Source organism: Stenella coeruleoalba (assembly GCF_951394435.1).
Source record: "Stenella coeruleoalba genome assembly, chromosome: 1".
NCBI lineage: Eukaryota > Metazoa > Chordata > Mammalia > Artiodactyla > Delphinidae > Stenella > Stenella coeruleoalba.
The window spans coordinates 105649263-105669914 of NC_137169.1; the positions used below are offsets into that span (position 1 = coordinate 105649263).

A 20652-nucleotide genomic window follows, 5' to 3' on the forward strand; every position below is an offset into this window, starting at 1 on the left:
TCCAAGTGGAAGTTGCCAGGCCAGTTAAGAGCGACTCCTGGACTCGGTGCAGTGTTACCTCCACTATGTTACCTTGGTCATGGTGGTCACAGAACCCACCCAGAGTTAAGGAGGTGGAGAATAACTTCTGCCCAATGATGAAAGAGGGGCACAGCCACATTATAGAGGAGCACATGGAACGGGAGCTTGAGTAATGGCCAACTTTGCAAAATACAGTCTGCCATAATAGAGATGGTCTTCGAAGTAGAAGACATGAAAGGACCTATCTGGATTTTTAGTATTTATTGAGCATCTACCCAATAACTATATTTAGTATTTATTGAGTATCAACTGTAAGTCTACACTATATTGGTGCTGTAAGGGATGTAAACTATGGCACTGTATTTACCCCCACAGAACTTATTTTTCATTTTTGGACACATGACTAACACATATAAAACAGTGGAAGAATGGTGGCATACCATGTTGTTTGATGCAAGTTTGTCAGAACAGAATTTACTCTTAAATACATCCTTTGGTTTTTGTGCCAGAATTCAGCTTAAACGGAGGAACTCTTAGAGATGTTCTCACAGAAATGACTACAGAAGCCCCCATAACTTAATTTTCACTCTTTTCCATTCCTACCCTTTCCTCTTCTTTCCTACATTAGGAAATATGATTCCCTGATTCAGGACCAGGCCCGAGAGCTATCCTACCTACGCCAGAAAATACGAGAAGGGAGAGGTATCTGTTATCTTCTCACCCAGCATGCGAAAGATACAGTAAAGTCTTTCGAGGACCTCCTAAGGAGCAATGACATTGACTACTACTTGGGGCAGAGCTTCCGGGAGCAACTCGCTCAGGGAAGCCAGCTGACAGAGAGGCTCACCAGCAAACTCAGCACCAGTAAGTTGGCCACAGGGCTTTTGGACACTCTCAGTCCCTCCCAGAGCCCAGCCCCAGGTGACCGCCACACCTCCACCACAGCCTTTTAACCCAGGTTCTGCTTCATTTAACCCAGGGGTCATTACAGAATCAGGACTGGCCAGTGGGAAGCACCGAGGAGGAACCACAGGGTCAGAGAGGCCGTGATTACAGCATCATTTATGGAATGTGACCTTTAGGGAAGGAGGCTGAGTCCATCTAGTGCTAAGGGGGAGAAAGGGAGAAGAGATCAGAGGACTTCACTGTAGTTAAAGGAGCCCTGAACCGAGACTTGCAATACGCAAGCTCTAGCCTGGATGCTGCCACTAAGTTTCTTTGGGCAAATGACTTAAACTTTTGGTATCTCTGTTTCTTCATCTATTGCCTGGTATTGCACATGAATGTAATTCAAATACAGATGAAGCACTATGCCCTTTTGAACATGGTTTGGGCACTGAATGTCATAGTACAAGGGCTAGGAATATTGGTAATTATTGAAGCCCTTGACTTAGAATTTCCTGAGAGCACCCGAGGGAGAACAGCAGGATCAGTCTTGGGGGCCAACCATCCCACATCCTAGCGGCAGGTGCAGAGGTGGGACAGGGCTGTTTATCATCTCCTCAAAGCAAGAGTAGGTTCTACATGAAAGCTGTGATGGGTCACAGAGCTGGTCCGTCTGGGAGTCAGTCTGTGGCAGGCTTGGAGGCTGGAATGTTCCAGAGGGAAGTTAGCCAAGTGCCTTTTAAACTTTGTTTGCGTTGATTTAGGGTAGAGGAAGTCATGATGGTGATTACCAGGTCAGGGAAGGTCTGCCTGGTGAGCTCAGGAGAACCTGCAGGTCTGTTCTCTAAAGATACAATCTGAGGTCTCCCAGAGCAATTCTCCCACATATCCTGGACATACATAGAGTAGTCACTATTCTGGACCCAAATCGGCTCCTGCATTTATAATGTGTGAAGTGAGACCTGTTTAATTTCTTACTGTTTCTTTCTGAATTTGGTTTGCAGAGGATCATAAAAGTGAGAAAGATCAAGCTGGACTTGAGCCGCTGGCCCTGAGGTAATTCAAATAGGATCTGGTAAAGGAATCAGGAACAAGGCCTAAGGGGTCAAGGGTGGGTGCAGTTTCACAAATCAGGGGGAAAAAAGGAAAACGCTGATTGTAATGAATTCATTTATTCATGGAACACATTACTGTTCTTTTTAGCCTTACTCTCTTTTGATATAGTTCTATTGATTTCTGTTTGTATAGTTATTCAAATTAGTAACCTAGATTTATTATTATATTATTAGCTAAGTAACCTAGAGTCAGTCTGACTTAAAAGTAAACTAACCAGGTTTTAAGGGTCCTTGGCACCCCAAGGATCTCCTCTGCTTCCCCACTGTGTGTTTAAAGACCAAGGTGTGCTTTTTGCCAAGTTGGCTTACCCCAAGTTGAGTTGGCAGCGAGTTTAATGGCCACACAATTTCCTTGGGAAAAAAAGAATTGTATTACAGTTCCTAATTTTAAAAAAAAGTGCTTGACGTTGCAGATCCCGGGAGGCTACAGCGTCTTAGGAGCCAGTTTTCACTGAGTCACTGAATGTTATCTCACTACGTGCAATAAAATACAGGCTCAGAGTCCTTTGTAGTCACTAGTTCACGCCCTTTGTGTCGTGAGTGTGCTTTAGACCACTCAGTGCTTCTCAAAATATCTGCAGTGAAGGACAAAGTATTTTTTTTGTTTGTTTTCCTTTCTAATCCATCACAGACACACACATTGTCTCTGTCTCAGTCAACCAGATGATTCTACTTATCATACTCCTAGATGTTGTGGGAATGCCACCCTGCTATGTTTCTCAAGGCTTACCTTGCATTTCTGTACTCACTGGAGACTGGGAACCAACAGTTCTCGGACTCCAGCTGTACTGGGGGTCATACGTTAAGCAGCAGTGCCTTGGAGCACTAGCTGAGCCTCTGCTAGTCCTCAGTGTGTTGTGTGGCCAGTGCACTGGGTAGCTCTTGCTCTCCTTCCCTCTGCACCTGACCTACTTTCCACTCCTAATCAGAGATGGGTGATTTCGTTTACCCTTTGCAGGAATGGTCCCCTTGACTTATGTGGCTTTTCCCATGTGCCCTAGTCAGGACTAGCTAGTCCAGTGACTTTGGGTTCAGCTGTTGTCCTCCTTCGCCCCACTAGGCTCAGCAGGGAGCTGCAGGAGAAGGAGAAAGTGATTGAAGTCCTGCAGGCCACGTTGGACGCGCGGTCCCTAACGCCCTCCAGCAGCCGTGCCTTGTCTGACTCCCACCGGTCTCCCAGCAGCTCTTCCTTCTCGTCTGATGAGCCAGAAGCCTGCTCTGACATGGACATAGCCAGCGAGTACACACACTATGAAGAGAAGAAGGCTTCACCCGGTCACTCAGGTAGCCTCCACTTTGAGTGGAACCACCTCTATCTAGGCTGAGAGGAGACCTCCACATCCAGGCCTTATAGAGGCACCTTGGTGTGTATCAGGCCGAACCGTGCCAAGCACAGGCCCCAGTGGGTCAGGATCTTTGCTATGCTCCTGACTCTGCAAGTTACCCCTGTCGCTGGGTCTCCACCAGCATACGGATACTGCTGTTGGACACGGCGAACGACAGTGGGGAGGGTGAGGTTACGGAGACTTCTCTTCCCCACTGCCTCATGAGCATACCATCTGTCTGACTGACCTCCTTTTTTAAGACGGGATATCTTATCCCTCCAGCTAGCTGCAGTTCCTGAACCCCGGAGTTTCCGTGGGTGTCCACAGATGCTGCTGGACTTGCCTGGTATTTTTGGAGGTGCCATTTTCATGGTTTCAGGCTCTGAGCCCCACTCTCACCTCTAAGGTGGCTTTCCTCACTGAAGGAGCTGTCTGCCAGTAAGGAATGAACACCGCTCCCAGCGCTTGTGCTTGACGCTCTCCCTGAAAACCAGGCTCTGCCCTGGTTAAATATAAGGCCAGATTCCAGTTCTTTGTAGAACATCAAACATGTTCTTTCATTCATGGGTTTTGTAGATTCCATCCATCATTCGAGTCTTTCTGCTGTACTGTCTTCTAAACCATCAGCAACCAGTGCATCTCAGGGGGTTAAGGCCGAACCCAGCAGCAGCCCCAGCAGCTTGCCAGCTCCCCAGAATCCCCCCAAGGAGGCCAGCCCGGCCCATCCAGGTATGCAACAGCCAGTGGGGCAGGGTCTTCATCTCCTCTTCCTCAGCTGCCTGTTTGACTTTTCTTCAGGGACAAGAAAAGCATCATTAGGAGCTTATATATCAATACATCAAATCCTAGACAAAATCAAGAGACCATCCAGATTAGCGAATAGTGTCTGACTCCTCTTTGTTTTAAATATTTTAGAAAAGTAAATAATACACAATAGACTTTGATCTACATATCAATTTTGACCAATAGTTGGCTAATCATTCTAGAAGAAGCATCTTCATTTCTTTCTCTCATTTCACCCTGAGGATCAGAGGCAAAATGCTTCTCCTAGGATTACTGCAGCCAAAGAACAAAGGGAAATTTACATCCGCTGCTCCCTTATATGTGTTCCCCATTTTATCCGCAGAGGAGCCTCTACAGTAGGCAGGGCAGCTTACTTCATAGCTAAGGATGCTTCAGTATCCTTAGACAAGATTCTGTTCATATTACATTATCGTTCATGGGTTTCTGAATGGGTTGGTAGTCCTTGATGTGTATAGGGTGTGTATCTTGGACCAGTAGTTGTACATTTCATTTACCTGCCTCAGCTTAGTTACCAGGGGGTGCATTGTTCCATCACAGCTCCACACCGGTAATGGCAGAGAAAGGGCAAACCTTGTTCTCACCTCCTACCACCCAACAAGATGGGCTGGTTGGCCGCCTTCAGTGCGGTTGTGGTGAGGTCGGACTCGTGTAGAGGTGCCCCCAGAAGAACAGCACTTTCCTTCTGCCGCCCTTGTCTCTCTTGAGGACAAGTCAACCAACATCTTAAAAATAATGTGTTCAACTCTTTCTGAGCCTGGGCTCAAAGTTTCTGGGCCAGAGTGGGCAGCAGCTAAACCAGGAAATCATGGGGAAAAGCTATTCACCTAAGCACTGTAGACATCTGTGTAAATGCTTTGGGATCAGAAAGAGCAGAAGGTCAGGGGTTTTAAAATCAGAATGCCTCCCTGAAGGAGGCCTGGTCTGTGTCACTTGGTAATTCAGGGGTCTTTGCTGTACTGCTCTGATACTATGTCAGTATCCTGGGGTAAGGGATGTTTTTCAGAATGTGATCATTGTCTTTCATGTGAGACATTCTCCACAGGTCTGTCTTGGTTTCTTCTCCCTCTGTGGGCCATCTGCCCGATAACTCTTTTTAGGAAGAGGAGACAGATTCAAACATGAGAACTTCCCAGGGTTCCTAAAGACCTGTCTATAGATGGACTGCCTAATGATGACCTGTGAAGATTTTTTTAGAAAGAAATTTCTAAGCCCTACTGCCAGAGTTTATGATTCAGTAGATTGCAGTAAGGATGAAAGAACCCGTATATTTTAAGAATCTTTCTTAAATTATTTGAATGTCCAGAAAGATTTGCAAGCCATTGTGTGTAGGTCAGTATGCCAAGGCTTTTATTTTTCCTTTGGTGAATGAACACATTGATTTGGGATTCTGAAGTTTGTTTCCATCAGTGTTGAATTACATGCATTAGTCATGCAAACTTCCCCACTATCCTAGTCTACTTCTGCCCTCCTCAGGATGAGTCCTGTTGCTTTCAGAAGAGGACTTCTAGGTGTAGGGAGAGTCTTGTCACAAGGGCCAGGACTAGCACATGCTGGTAGCAGCACCGCAGGGGCTCTTGAGAGCATCCAGGCACAGCCATCCTCACCTATCCGTGTCCAGATGGCTATGATGGGGCTTTCATGGCTGCCTGGGTTATGGTAGTGCCACCTTGCCTTTTGTAGCCAACTGTTTTCAAGATGAGCGTAGAATGTGTATGCAAGATACATGTACAGGATACATCCCTGGCAGGGAAGGAGGAGGAGGGGGTCAGCTAGGCCAGCATCCTGGGTAACAGTGCTTCCCCTTGGCCATCTCAGTCATCACCACATTGAATGATAGACACTCCCCAAGGAGATGTTTGGTCAGGGAATAGTTTCACCTTCTCAGTCTTTCACCCATTCTTTTCTCTGACTTTCTCTCTAATGGTTTATCTCCTTTCTCCCTAACTTTCTGTTTCTAGGCCTTCATTTTCAATCCATACCCACGCTGGTTAGCCTTCCCCAGGCACCACTGCCCTCAGCTCCACCCAGCTTCCTGCCTTTCAGCTCTGCTGGCCCTCCCCTCCTTGGCTGCTGTGAGACACGCATGGTCTCCTTGGTTGAGGCTCAGCAGGAGCTGCAGATGCTGCAGAAGCAGTTGGGAGAAAGTGAGCACTTCCTGCTGCATTTGTGTTCTTGCGAATGATGGACCCACACTGTGTTTCTCTGCATGGCTTTGGCTGGATAGCAGAGTTTTAAAAAATAACATAGGGGTACACGTTATCAGTGGACAATTGAGGGAGGGCTGTGCTTGCTGCTTTGGGAACTATATTTACTGTTATCTTTCTCATGTGTGTGCCTCATCAGTTAACAGGTATATATGTTCATCAGGCCCTAGACCTGGTGCTCTCCCACTGCTGACAGTGTGGGGTACCTTCCGCCAAGCGTATTGAAGCCCTGACACATTGGCAACATGTTCACTGGCAGGACATGGGAGAGAGGTTTTTTGCCTGCCAACGCAGGATGAAGTGGCCAGAAAACGATGGCCACCTTCAATGGGATCATTTCCACGGCAATTATACCCTCCTCTGTGAAATGTTTTTAGTCAAGTTCAAATTCTGACATCATCAGGTTCGGGGCTAAAAGGATGGTGGAGGAGGGATTAAGAAGGGGTGCCAGGGCTTCCCTGGTGGTGCGGTGGTTGAGAGTCCGCCTGCCGATGCAGGGGACATGGGTTCGTGCCCCGGTCCGGGAAGATCCCACATGCCGCGGAGCGGCTGGGCCCGTGAGCCATGGCCGCTGAGCCTGTGCGTCCGGAGCCTGTGCTCCGCAACGGGAGAGGCCACAACAGTGAGAGGCCCGCGTATCGTAAAAAAAACAAAAAAACAAAAAAAAGAAGGGGTGCCAAACCTCTCTTCCCCTTACACGAGGTTAATTTCTGTTTCTGCACAGGCGACACAAGGACAGCTAGAAACAGAAGCACAGGCTGTGATGCCTGATTGTGAATTCTGTCAACTCCCAGATATAATTGATGTTATGTAGTCACAGAATTCATAGAATATGTGGTCATCTTTTAGAGAAAGGTTTGATGTAAATATGGGTTGGATGCCACAGCATAAAACATTTTGTTTTATTTTAAGCTATAAGCTATCACTTATAGCTTAAAATAAGAAAAGAACCTCACGTGATGAATTTGCTCTCTAGTAGTGCTTAAAAAAACTAGAAAGCAATTTGAAATTACCTTAAAACCACACTCTGTGCCTATAAAGAAGAGCTTGGATGAGGCAGAAATTAAGGGTAGGGTCACTGTACAAAGGGTGTCCAACGACCTAAGACCACAGCTAGGAATCTGCCTATCTGAAGCCCCAAAGGTCATTCGGATTGGCTTATTTATCAGCTCTGAAAATGGATACACTGTCTACTCTGACCTCAGTTTGACTTCCAGAACGAGCTAGACTGAGTCTGTTTTTAGAAGAGTTTGTACATCTTCCTTTCTGCAGGAAGTGAAGTCTTAGAGGCTACCTTCTTATCAGCATCACACAGGGACAGCAGCCTAGGTTTGCCTACCAATGTGAACATGGTTTTACCCTGTTCCCTGCCAGAGCAGTAACTAAAACTCAGGGAAGTGAGGTTACTTGTTCAAGATCACTAGTAACTGGGAGAAATGGGCTTAAATTCAGATCCTCTGCTCCCAGTTCCATATTTCCATTATACCTTCTCTACCTAGAATGGTTTTGTTACAATCCTGCTCAGAGCACAGAGCTGAGCTCGGCTGAACGACTCTGGAGGCCCCTTGCAACAATCTTTTCTCTCTTTAGAGATGAGGGGAAGGTGCTGTTCTCTCTGATCTAGAACTTGCTACTGTAGCACACCTGGAAGCAACAACTGATGGATAACAAATTTGTTCCATGCCGAAAGGCAAAGCTGTTCTCTAGATTACCTTTCTTTTCCTTGACACCTTTTCCTTCATCTTTCCACACTGTCCATTTGTCTTTGCCCAAAGGGAAAGGTGGAGGAAGGAGAGCACTGTGCATGAAAGGGTCTGTGATGTGGGTTGAATTGGAGTCATATCCAGTCTGTGCCACTGGCCAGAGTTTGCGTGGTCCCAGCCTTGGTGAGGAAGGCTGTAGCCCTTTCTTTTGCCTTGTCAAGCACAGTCCTCACCAGCTCTCCTCCTTTGCTTTGAAACAAGCTTCCAAGTGGACAGTGGTGCATGGCGGCTTCTCAGGCCACTGTGGGGCTAAAATTTCCTTGTGCAAGAGTCTGTCTGGCGTCTTTGCATGGTTTAGGGCATGTGCTCTGTATCGTGTGACCGGAAAGACTGGAACATGAGAATACTGATCACTGTTACCGATAGACTTGGCACCTCCTATGACCTTGGTGAGATAGTAAGCTGACTGTCGACAATCACTGATTTCCCCCTCTGCCTGTGTGGGGCTGGGGTTGAAGGAGGTGTGAGAGAGGCAGGAAGTCACATTCTTTAAAATACTGACTACAGGGCTTCCCTGGTGGCGCAGTGGTTGAGAGTCCGCCTGCCAATGCAGGGGACGTGGGTTCGTGCCCCAGTCTGGGAAGATCCCACATCCCACATGCCGTGGAGCAGCTGGGCCCGTGAGCCATGGCCGCTGAGCCTGCGCGTCCGGAGCCTGTGCTCCGCAACGGGAGGGTCCACAACAGTGAGAGGCCCGCGTACCTCAAAAAAAAAAATAATTACTGACTACAGTTTAGATACTTACGTGTTTCATCTCCCTCTTTAACTTCCTGTGATCCTAATGAATATCTAGTATTTTTCAAATTGGGGAAGGGGAGACCCATGACAATACTTCTCAAACTTTCCTGCCTCCTAGAATCAGCTGGGATGATTTTAAAACATCCAGTGCCCAAGCTGCACTGCATACCAATTAAGGTAAAACCTCTGGGGGTCCAGGCACCAGTACATGCTTCTACATTGTCTCAGATGATTCCAGTATGTGGCCAAATTTGAGAAACAGTTATAAATGAGGATCAAAGTTGGCAACTGCCAATTGCATTAATCCCTCAAAGGGGGCTGGCTTGGTTGGAGGGAACCATGACCTCACTCCTCACTCCTATTTCTTACGTGGAGCTACCTGTTTACTCTGCTGCCCATATTGATAATCCCTGGAAGAAAGTAGTCTTCTGAATGTGAATATCCTAAACTATGGCCCTGTTCACCTCTTTCCCTCTCTCCACCAAGTTGGGCTTCTTTTTACACAGAAGCAGAGATAATGGGAAGGCCCATGATTTCATAGGCTCTATGAAAGCACCAGCCTATGAAATGAAAGGTCCTCCCGCCCCCATGGAAGAGTGTTCATGACTCTTTAGACATGAGTGATGACATATTTCAGTTCCTGGAACCATGTTGGGTAAGAATGAAATCACCTCTTGCCTTACCTAGAACCTCCCCCAGCCTCAGCAAAGAAGTTCCTCACTCTGGAGTAACTGGGGCCACCATGTCTAGCTGGATTTATACCCCCTTCCTCTTCTGACAACCCCAAAAGCTGGCAGGTTAGCTTCTGGGTACAGCAAGTACTCATAGGGACACAAATGTTCCCGTTCACAGGTGTGCTCAGTGCTACGGCCCATCACACTCTTAACCTCTGATTTTCCCAGTGAGTTCTACTTCTGGAACTTCCCTGGATTCTGTCATGAGGAATTATCACAGGAGCCAGGATTAGGGCCACTGGACTTCCCTTTTGTGTACACTAGTGACTTTCTGATACGTTATTCATCCCCTACCTCTTGGTGTCTCATGCTAGCAAATACAAGGGGTGAAAAGTTATAGCCTCTAGGATGGGAATCCTCATCTAATTGGAATTTCCCAGCAGACTGGGACCTCTGATAGCCATGTCCCCTTTAGTGTCTGTTCTTAGCAATCACATGCTTCCTTGCCGATCCTTCTGTTCTGATACTGGTTCTCATGCATGTTTCATTCTGCCCAGGTGTCAGCAATGTTCATCCTGCTTCCCCAGCCACATTGCCAACCAACCATTTAGAAGCCAGCTCTTCCCACTACCTCAACCCTGCCCAGCCCCTCTCTCCTCTGAGGGGCACCATAGAACTGGGCAGAATCCTCGAGCCTGGGTACTTGGGCAGCAGAGGCCAGTGGGACATGATGAGGCCTCAGAAAGGAAGCTTATCTGGGGAACCATCTTCAGGCTCCTCCATGTACCAGCTTAACTCCAAACCCACAGGTAAAGCACAAAGCCGAGCAGGTCAATTATTTTTCTAAACCGTGTGAAACCCCTTACACTTACCAGTTACCCTGGTAGCTGTACATGTACAATTACAACTCCCTTACACGAACCCCTGCATGGGAGGAGGCCCATGGGGCTTGGTTAGCACCAGCTGTCCTGTGTTTGAAGCCAATTTACTCTTTAAACAAAGTCACCTGAGCTCCTGGATGCCCGTGAGAGAGACCGGTGATGTTTAGGGATCTTGCTGAGAGGCCACTGGCCAAACCCCACACCCCCCATGTGGGCCCCACTAGTGACCAGGATTCTCCATCTCCCACCTCCTCCTGTCCTGCTGGGTGACTGCAGGGACTGACCTGCTAGAGGAGCACCTTGGTGAAATCCGGAACCTGCGCCAGCGCCTGGAGGAGTCCATCTGCATTAACGACCGCCTGCGGGAGCAGCTGGAACACAGGCTCAGCTCCACTGCCCGCGGAAGCGGTAGGAGAGGCCCAGGCCTTCCTGTTTCTGGTTGTAATTAGGGAGCTGCTGAAGGTCAACCCCTAGGCAGAGCTTCGCAGATTTCAAAGCACCGAGGTCTGCTTTTCTGTGTTTGCTCCTTACACCAGCAAGGCAGGGGGCAAGTACTGTGCTCCCGTTGCAGCTGTATCTGAGCTCAGAGAGTAACTTTCCTCGCGGCAGATCTAACCAGGTCTGGTCCCCAGAATCCTCTGACTTCTCTTCCATCCGAATCTGCTCATATCTGCCTGCTGACTTCTGTGTCCTGGTCCTGTGATTGGCAAGTGGTAGAGCCAGGTCTGCAGGGCCTCCTCCAGCCGCTTACCGAGGTGGCCTTCCTCCCCACTCCCCCACCCCCAGGCTGCTGACACTTGGAAGCCGTCCCTTCCATACGCCCTTGTCCTGCCCACAGCTCAGCAGCAGCTATTTAGGGGAAAGGGCCTCCTGAACAGCTACAGCCAGGGCACGTGGTAATGCACGCACAGAACCCACTCAGAGGAGCCACAGGAAAGCCAGGCATTCAGCCCATCAGGCTTTAGGCCCGGGATGTGAGTTCTCTGGGTTTTCTGCTGGGTTGGGATAGTGTCTTTGGAGATACAGAATGAGCAACACAGAGAGCGTCTATTACCCAAATGTGTAACTTGCCTGCTTGCACTTCCTGGGACAGGACCCACCTCTAACTTCTACAGTCCGGGCCTGGAGTCCACACCTCAGCTCTGCAATGAGAACAGAGTCCTTAGGGAAGAAAACCAGAGGCTTCAGGCTCAGCTCAGTCATGCTTCCAGAGGTGAGTGGTCAAGAGCCGCAAACTGTGGTTACTCCCTTTCCTCCCTGCCCGTACCAGTCACCAACTGGAGAAGCAAAGAGACGAGGTGGAGAGAACAGAGCTACCCAGACCCAGCAACCCCAAACTCCCATAGCTATTCTCAGTCTAGAAAGGGCTACTTCCTGACAGTTCCCAACCACGGGCCCTTAGACTCCTAGGCTCCAAGGACAAGGCACTCTAGGAAATCCACCACCTCTGTGCAACCCTCCTGCAGATATTCAGTCATTAGCTCTCAAACTGCAACCTTAGTGCCTGTTCTACCTGCCCACAGTTCACAGCTAGTTTGGACCCAGGACAGGGAGCAACATGAGGCCGATACACTCTCTCAGGTTTCTCCAGACGTGGCAGCTGTTCTGTGTATCCCTCCCATGCTGATCTGCTATCCCCGTATCTCCTCACCACCTCCTCCTCATACACTCAGGGCTCCTCTTTGGTCACCAGTCCTCATGACTCTGTGTCTGAAGATGCTAGCAAAATGTCCTCCAGAGCTTTCCCGACACTATTCAGTGGGCATCCACGTGTGGGCATCATTTCCTGTGCGGCCTGGTGGGGCAGCTGACCTTAGTGTTAATTGACTAAATGGAATCAATATACTTTCAATTACAAATTATTTTTATTTACAAATATTTATTGAATAGCCATAACAGAGAATAGTGGCTAAGAGGATTAAGCCCAGAAGGAAAGAATGCTTGTGGGAAAGGAAAAAGACATCAAGAGATATTTCTAACTTAGCCTCCTCAGAGCAAGAAGATGTGAGAGGAGTGATCTCTGCTTGGGAAGATAACAAAAATGATAAGATAAGGGAGAAGGCAGAACTACTAAACTACCATTGCATGCCTGGAAAGAGCAGAACAGACCTCACAGGTGAGAAGATAGTAAGATTTAAAAGAGCTCAGTCTGCCAGGCCCAGGTGATTCTGCCCCAGCCGACTGACAGCACCGGAGCCTTATTCTCAGAGTCCCTGTCAATAGTCTTTGAGAAATCATGAAGATCAGAGAGATGCTGCAAGACCAGGAAAGAACAGATAGCTCTATTTGCAATATGATGAAAACAATATATACTAAAAACTGTAGACAAGAAATTTTGATGTGGATCTGTGGCAAAATTCAAGAATGGATTACTGCACAGAAGGTATGTGAAGACTTAAAAAACAGTGAGCGTCAGGAAGCAGAGTGTTTTCTCTAAAAGCAAGGTGGGACGTATTAAATGAGGATCAAAGGGCATTGCCGAGAAAGAGGTTCCCATCCCTCTGAGTGTGTGGATATAATAGCATACCCTCACTTTGTCTCTCCCGGCAGCATACGCTGGCCCTCCTTTTGCTTTAGTTCTGTTTGTCAGGATGGATGTGCTTGGGCTCATCTTGCTGCTGACCTTTGGCCCTACAATATATGTACTCCTGTGTTCTGCCCACCAGAGCACTCCCAGGAAACAGAATGCCTGAGGGAGGCTCTGCTGACCTCTCGATCCCGGCTTCAAGAACTGGAAGTGGAGCGGGAGCGCCAAAAGGTGGAACGTCAGCAGCTTCTGGAAGACTTGAAGGAGAAGCAGCAGGAGATCTTGCATTTCGAGGAGGAACGACTATCTCTCCAGGAGAAAGACTCCAGGTTAGAGGGAGCCCACTGATAAGGAAGGTGGCCCATTTTCAGATTTAGCAAAAGGGATATTGGCAAGACGGTTAATGGTCTTGCCATTGAGGTTTTTGGAAACCTCACTATCCCCTCCGCTATACCGGATTTATGGGTAACTTTGAACAGAAGGAAGGACTTCTCTGGGAATGTCTTTTTCACTCCAGAGTTGAAAGAGTAAAACCCTGTTATGGAAGGCTTCAGCATATCAGATTCTGGAGAAAGTACATTCTCGTGCTTCCAGTTAGTTTTAAGATATTAGTCCCACCATAACCTAGGAAGCTTCTACACCAGCCATGATGCTGGTCCCCAGCGTAAACCCTGTAACTGCTTGACAACATGAAAAGAGCAATGTGGGGCGGTAAGAATACCAGGTAGTGTGTCCTAGGTATGGTAGCTAATGGCATGACTCCAAGCACAGTTACTTTACCTTCCAAGCCTCTGTTGCCACATCTGTAAAATAAAAGCGATGGTCTTCATGACCCCTGAGTTGACATCTAGGGCTAGAATTCTATGATGCAGAAGTTGGCTCACAGCCTCTTGCCCTGGTGGGGCCTCACCAGCTCAGCAGACCCTTGCTTCTCCCCTGACAGGCTGCAGCATAAGCTGGCCCTCTTGCAGCATCAGTGTGAGGAGAAACAGCAGCTTTTCCAGTCCCTCCAGTCAGAGCTACAGATCTACGAGGGACTTTATGGCAATTCCAAGAAGGGGCTGAAAGGTATGTTTTCCCTTCTTCCCCACCCTATGAGCTTCTTGCTCTTGCTAAGAGTCCTGGTGAAGTCTCTACCTTGGGAGTTGTGGAGATCTTGGAAACCTATCTTGCTCTGTCTCAGAAAAAAACCTCAGTCATTGAGGATCCCAATAAGAAGAGAGGGGAGCTCTCACACACAAAGCCCAGAGGTTGGTGACATGAACAAGATCCAGCCTCGACATCCTTAAAAATAGGCCACAAGAGTCGACCTATACCCACCTGCATGGTCTGAGACAAGTTAATCAAAGTCCAGATTATACAGTAATTCAAAAACAAATACACAGAACTGTCCTGGTGATATCATCATTTGAAAATGTCTTGAATGTTGTGAATTCTGACCACCCATGCAGCCAATGTTGCAGAAAACCTGCTCTTACCCCAGTGAGAAAATTAAAAGTTTTTTTAAAGAAATTTTTATTCTGGAATTTTTGTCAGAAAAATAATTTGCAGATATATTCTCCAAGTCTTTTTAGTGTCATTGAAAGACAAAACTTTTAAATTTTGTTGAAGGTCAATTAATCAAATTTTTTGTTTTATTATTTATGCTTTTCTTTATGTCCTAGCTAAGAAATCTTTGTCTATCTCAAGATCATAAAGATTTCCTTGTATTTTTCTTCTTGCAGTTTTATAGCTTTTGCTCTTATGTTTAGGACTGCATTTCACTTTGAGTTAATTTTGTATGTGAAGTGAGAAAAAGGTTAAAGTTTTTCCAGCACCATCTGTTACAAAGACTGCCATTTCCCATTGAATTACCTTGGCAGCTTTGTTGACAATGAAGTGACCATAACTTCTGTTAATAATATTTTGTAATTTTTAGTATATTCATCTTTCATATTTTAACTTATACATAAATATTTCTCATGTGTGTGGGATAACATTTTTATTTCAATTGCCAAATAATTGGGTTTTTTGCTAAGATATAGAAACACAATTGACTTTTCATCACCATGACTATCTTCTAATTGCTTGGCAATCTATTGAAAAACAATTGCCAAGGCAAAAAAAAAAAATCACTTCTCAATATATGTGTGAGTCTATTTCTGAATTCTCCATTCTGTTCCATTAATCAATATGCCTATTCTTACACCAATACCAAACTGTCTACATTGTTAGAGTTTTATAGTAAATTTTGAAATCAGGTTGGGTAAGTCTTCATACTTTGCTCCCTTTTTATTTTTTTTCTCTTTTAAAAAAATGTTTAAAATTTATTTTTTATATTGGAGTATATTTGGCTTACAATGTTGTGTTAGTTTCAGGTGTACAGAAAAGTGATTTAGTTATACATATATCAATTCTTTTTCAGAATCTTTTCCCATATAGGTTATTGCAGAGTATTGAGTTCCCTGTGCTACACAGTAGGTCCTTGTTGATTATCTATTTTATATTAAAGTGTGTTTATGTTAATCCCAACCTCTTAATTTATCCCTCCCCCTCAACCCTTTCCGCTTTGGTAACTATAACTTTCTAAGTCTGTGAGTCAGTTTGTTTTGTAAATAAGTTCATTTGTATCATTTTTAAAGATGCTACATATAAGTGATATCATATGATACTTGTTTCTCTGTCTGACATACTTCATTTAGTATGATAATCTCTAGGTCCATCCATGTTGCTACAAATAACATTATTTCATTCTTTTTTATGGCTGAGTAATATTGCATTGTATATATGTACCATATCTTCTTTTTTTTTCTTTTTATTCTTTTGAGACATTTATTTTTAACATCTTTATTGGAGTATAATTGCTTTACAGTGTTGTGTTAGCTTCTGCTGTATAACAAAGTGAATCAGCGATATGTATACATATATCCCATATCCACCCTCTCTTGCATCTCCCTCCCACCCTCCTTATCCCACCCTTCTAGGTGGTCACAAAGCACAGAGCTGATCTCCCTGTGGGATGCAGCTGCTTCCCACTAGCTATCTATTTTACATTTGGTAGTGTATATATGTCAGTGCTACTCTCTCACTTCATCCCAGCTTACCCTTCCCCCTCCAAGGGGGAAGTCCCTCTTGAGCGTCCTCAAGTCCATTCTCCACGTCTGCATCTTTATTCCTGTCCTGCCCCTAGGTTCATCAGAACCTTTTTTTTATTTTATTTTTTAGATTCTATATATATGTGTTAGCATATGGTATTTCTTTTTCTCTTTCTGACTTACTTCACTCTGTATGACGGAGTCTAGATCTATCCACCTCACTACAAATAACTCAATTTCGTTTCTTTTTTATTTTATTTTATTAGTGTCTTTATTGGAGTATAATTGCTTTACAATGGTGTGTTAGTTTCTGCTTTATAACAAAGTGAATCAGCTATACATATACATATATCCCCATATCTCCTCCCTCTTGTGTCTCCCTCCCACCCTCTCCGACCCCTCTAGGTGGTCACAAAGCACAGAGCTGATCTCCCTGTGCTATGTGGCAGCTTCCCACTAGCTATCTATTTTGGTAGTATATATAAGTCCATGCCCCTCTCTCACTTCATCCCATCTTACCCTTCCCCCTCCCTGTGTCCCCAGGTCCATTCTCTACATCTGCGTCTTTATTTCTGTCCTGCCCCTAGGTTCTTCATAACCATTTTTTTTCTTTAGATTCCACATATGTGTGTTAACATACGGTATTTGTTTTTCTCTTCCTGACTTACTTCAATCTGTATGACAGACTCTAGGTCCATCCACCTCACTACAAAGAATTCAATTTTGTTTCTTTTTATGGCTGAGTTAATATTCCATTGGATATAGGTGCCACTTCTTCTTTATCCATTCATCTGTCGATGGACACTTAGGTTGCTTCCATGTCCTAGCTATTGTAAATAGAGCTTCAATGAACATTGTGATACACGACTCTTTTTAAATTATGGTTTTCTCAGGGTATATGCCCAGAAATGGGATTTCTGGGTCATATGGTAGTCCTATTTTTAGTTTAGTTTTTTTTTTTTGAATTTTTGTATTTCATTTAATTTATTTTTTTATACAGAAGGTTCTTGTTAGTCATCAATTTTATACACATCAGTGTATACATGTCAATCCCAATCACCCAGTTCATCATATTTTTAGTTTTTTAAGGAACCTCCGTGCTGTTCTCCATAGTGGCTGTATCAATTTACATTCACACCAAGAGTGCAAGAGGGTTCCCTTTTCTCCACACCCTCTCCAGCATTTATTGTTTGTAGATGTTTTGATGATGGCCATTCTGACCGGTGTGAGGTCATACCTCATTGTAGTTTTGATTTACATTTCTCTAATGATTGGTGATGTTGAGCATTCTTTCATGTGTTTGTTGGCAATCTGCATATCTTCTTTGGAAAAATGTCTGTTTAGGTCTTCTGCCCATTTTTGGATTGGGTTGTTTGTTTTTTTGACATTGAGCTGCATGAACTGCTTGTATATTTTGGAGATTAATCCTTTTTCAGTTGCTTCGTTTGCAAATATTTTCTCCCATTCTGAGGGTTGTCTTTTCATCTTGTCTATGGTTTCCTTTGCTGTGCAAAAGGTTTTATGTTTCATTAGGTCCCATTTGTTTATTTTTGTTTTCATTTCCATTTCTCTAGGAGGTGGGTCAAAAAGGATCTTGCTGTGATTTATGTCAAAGAATGTTCTTCCTATGTTTTCCTCTAAGACTTTTATAGTGTCTGGCATTACATTTAGGTCTTTGATCCATTTTGAGTTTATTTTTGTGTATGGTGTTAGGAAGTGTTCTAATTTCATTCTTTTCAATGTCGCTGTCCAGTTTTCCCAGCACCACTTACTGAAGAGGCTGTGTTTTCTCCGTTGTGTATTTTTGCCTCCTTTAACAAAGATAAGGTGACCGTATGTGCATGGGTTTATCTCTGGGCTTTCTATCCTGTTCCATTTATCTATATTTCTGTTTTTGTGCCAGTACCATACTGTCTTGATTACTGTAGCTTTGTAGTATAGTCTGGAGTCAGGGAGCCTGATTCCTCATGTTCCGTTTTTCTTTCTCCAGTTTTGCTTTGGCTATTTCAGGTCTTTCATGTTTCCATACAAATTGTGAATTTTTTTGTTCTAGTTCTGTGAAAAATGCCTTGGTAGTTTAATAGTGATTGCATTGAATCTGTAGATTGCTTTGGGTAGTAGAGTCATTTTCACAACGTTGAGTCTTCCAATCTAAGAACATTGTATATCTCTCCATCTGTTGGTATCATCTTTAATTTCTTTCATCAGTGTCTTATAGTTTTCTGTGTACAGACCTTTTGTCTCCTTAGGTAGGTTTATTCCTAGATATTTTATTCTTTTGTTGCAAGGGTAAATGGGAGTGTTTCCTTAATTATTCTTTCAGATTTTTCATCATTAGTGTACAGGGATGCACGAGATTTCTGTGCATTAATTTTGTATCCTGCTACTCCACCAAATACATTGATTAGCTCTAGTAGTCTTCTGGTAGCATCTTTAGGATTCTCTATGTATAGTATCATGTCATCTGCAAACAGTGACAGTTTTACTTCTTCTTTTCTGATTTGGATTCCTTTTATTTCTTTTTCTTCTCTCATTGCTGTGGCTAAAACTTCCAAAACTATGTTGAATAATAATGGTGGGAATGGGCAACCTTGCCTTGTTCCTGATCTTAGAGGAAGTAGTTTCAGTTTTTCACCATTGAGAACAATGTTGGCTCTGGGTTTGTCATATATGGCCTTTATGATGTTGAGGTAGGTTTCCTCTGTACCCACTTTCTGGAAAGTTTTTATTGTAAATGTGTGCTGAATTTTGTTGAAAGCTTTTTCTGCATCTGTTGGGATTATCATATGGTTTTTATCCTTCAGTTTGTTAATATGGTATATCACACTGATTGATTTGTGTATATCGAAGAATCCTTGCATTCCTGGGATAAACCCCACTTGATCATGGTGTATGATCCTTTAATGTGCTGTTGGATTCTGTTTGCTAGTATTTTGTTGAGGATTTTTGCATCTATGTTCATCAGTGATATTGGCCTGTAGTTTTCTTTTTTGTGACATCTTTGTCTGGTTTTGGTATTAGGGTGATGGTGGCCTCGTAGAATGAGTGGGAGTGTTCCTCCCTCTGCTATATTTTGAAAGGGTTTGAGAAGGATAGGTGTTAGCTCTTCTCTAAATGTTTGATAGAATTCGCCTGTGAAGCCATCTGGTCCTGGGCTTTTGTTTATTGGAAGATTTTTAATCACAGTTTCAATTTCATTACTTGTGATTGGTCTGTTCATATTTTCTATTTCTTCCTGGTTCAATCTCAGCAGGTTGTGCATTTCTAAGAATTTGTCCATTTCTTCCTGGTTGTCCATTTTATTGACATATAGTTGCTTGTAGTAATCTTTCATGATCCTTTGTATTTCTGCAGTGTCAGTTGTTACTTCTTTTTCATTTCTAATTCTGTTGATTTGAGTCTTCTCCTCTTTTTTCTTGATGAGCCTGGCTAGTGGTTTATCAATTTTGTTTATCTTCTCAGAGAACTAGCTTTTAGTTTTATTGATCTTTGCTATTGTTCCCTTTATTTATTTTTCATTTATTTCTGATCTGATCTTTATAATTTCTTTCCTTCTGCTAACTTTGGGGGGTTTTTTGTTCTTCTTTCTCTAATTACTTTAGGTGTAAGGTTAGTTTGTTTATTTGAGATGTTTCTTGTTTCTTGAGGTAAGATTGTATTGCTATAAACTTCCCTTTTAGAACTGCTTTTGCTACATCCCATAGGTTTTGGGTCATCGTGTTTTCATTGTCACTTGTTTCTAGGTATTTTTTGATTTCCTCTTTGATTTCTTCAGTGATCTCTTGATTATTTAGTAGTGTATTGTTTAGCCTCCATGTGTTTGTATTTTTTACAGTTTTTTTCCCTGTAATTGATATCTAGTCTCATAGCATTGTGGTCAGAAAAGATGATTGATGTGATTTCAGTTTTCTTAAATTTACCAAGGCTTGATTTGTGACCCAAGATATGATCTATCCTGGAGAATATTCCATGAGCACTTGAGAAGAAAGTGTATTCTGTTATTTTTGGATGGAATGTCCTATAAATATCAATTAAGTCTATCTTGCTTAATGTGTCATTTTTTTAACATCTTTATTGGGGTATAATTGCTTTACAATGGTGTGTTAGTTTCTGCTTTATAACAAAGTGAATCAGTTATACATATACATATGTTCCCTTATCTCTTTAATGTGTCATTTTTGTTTCCTTATTTATTTTCATTTTGGATCATTTCATTTGTTTCCTTATTTATTTTCATTTTGGATGATCTGTCCATTGGTGAAAGTGGGGTGTAAAAGTCCCCTACTATTACTGTGTTACTGTTGATTTCCCCTTTTATGGCTGTTAGCCTTTGCCTTATGTATTGAGGTACTCCTATGTTGTGTGCATAAATATTTACAATTGTTATATCTTCTTCTTGGATTGATCCCTTGATCATTATGTATTGTCCTTCTTTGTCTCTTTTAATAGTCTTTATTTTAAAGTCTATTTTTTCTGAAATGAGAATTGCTACTCCAGCGCTCTTTTGATTTCCATTTGCATGGAATATCTTTTTCCATCCCTTCACTTTCAGATTGGATGTGTCCCTAGGTCTGAAGTGGGTCTCTTGTAGACAGCATATATACGAGTCTTGTTTTTGTATCCATTCAGACAGTATGTGTC

At 43.8% G+C, this 20652-nt stretch overlaps 1 protein-coding gene across 18 annotated transcripts in view; it reads left to right on the forward strand.

Moving 5' to 3' along the window:
* Window positions 1–20652, forward strand: part of PDE4DIP (phosphodiesterase 4D interacting protein) — a 223925-nt gene that overhangs the window by 184591 nt on the left and 18682 nt on the right. For 10 of the 18 annotated variants that reach the window (XM_079925160.1, XM_079925159.1, XM_079925144.1 and 7 more), the window contains 9 exons: window positions 650–885; window positions 1911–1962; window positions 3082–3305; window positions 3923–4075; window positions 10087–10338; window positions 10687–10818; window positions 11504–11623; window positions 13077–13266; window positions 13881–14005. In XM_079925160.1, the coding sequence (XP_079781286.1) occupies window positions 650–885; window positions 1911–1962; window positions 3082–3305; window positions 3923–4075; window positions 10087–10338; window positions 10687–10818; window positions 11504–11623; window positions 13077–13266; window positions 13881–14005 (1484 nt within the window). Of the gene's footprint in view, window positions 1–649; window positions 886–1910; window positions 1963–3081; window positions 3306–3922; window positions 4076–6108; window positions 6295–10086; window positions 10339–10686; window positions 10819–11503; window positions 11624–13076; window positions 13267–13880; window positions 14006–20652 lie in introns of all 18 variants that reach the window. The other 8 variants (XM_079925156.1, XM_079925154.1, XM_079925151.1 and 5 more) reach the window with 1 other exon arrangement.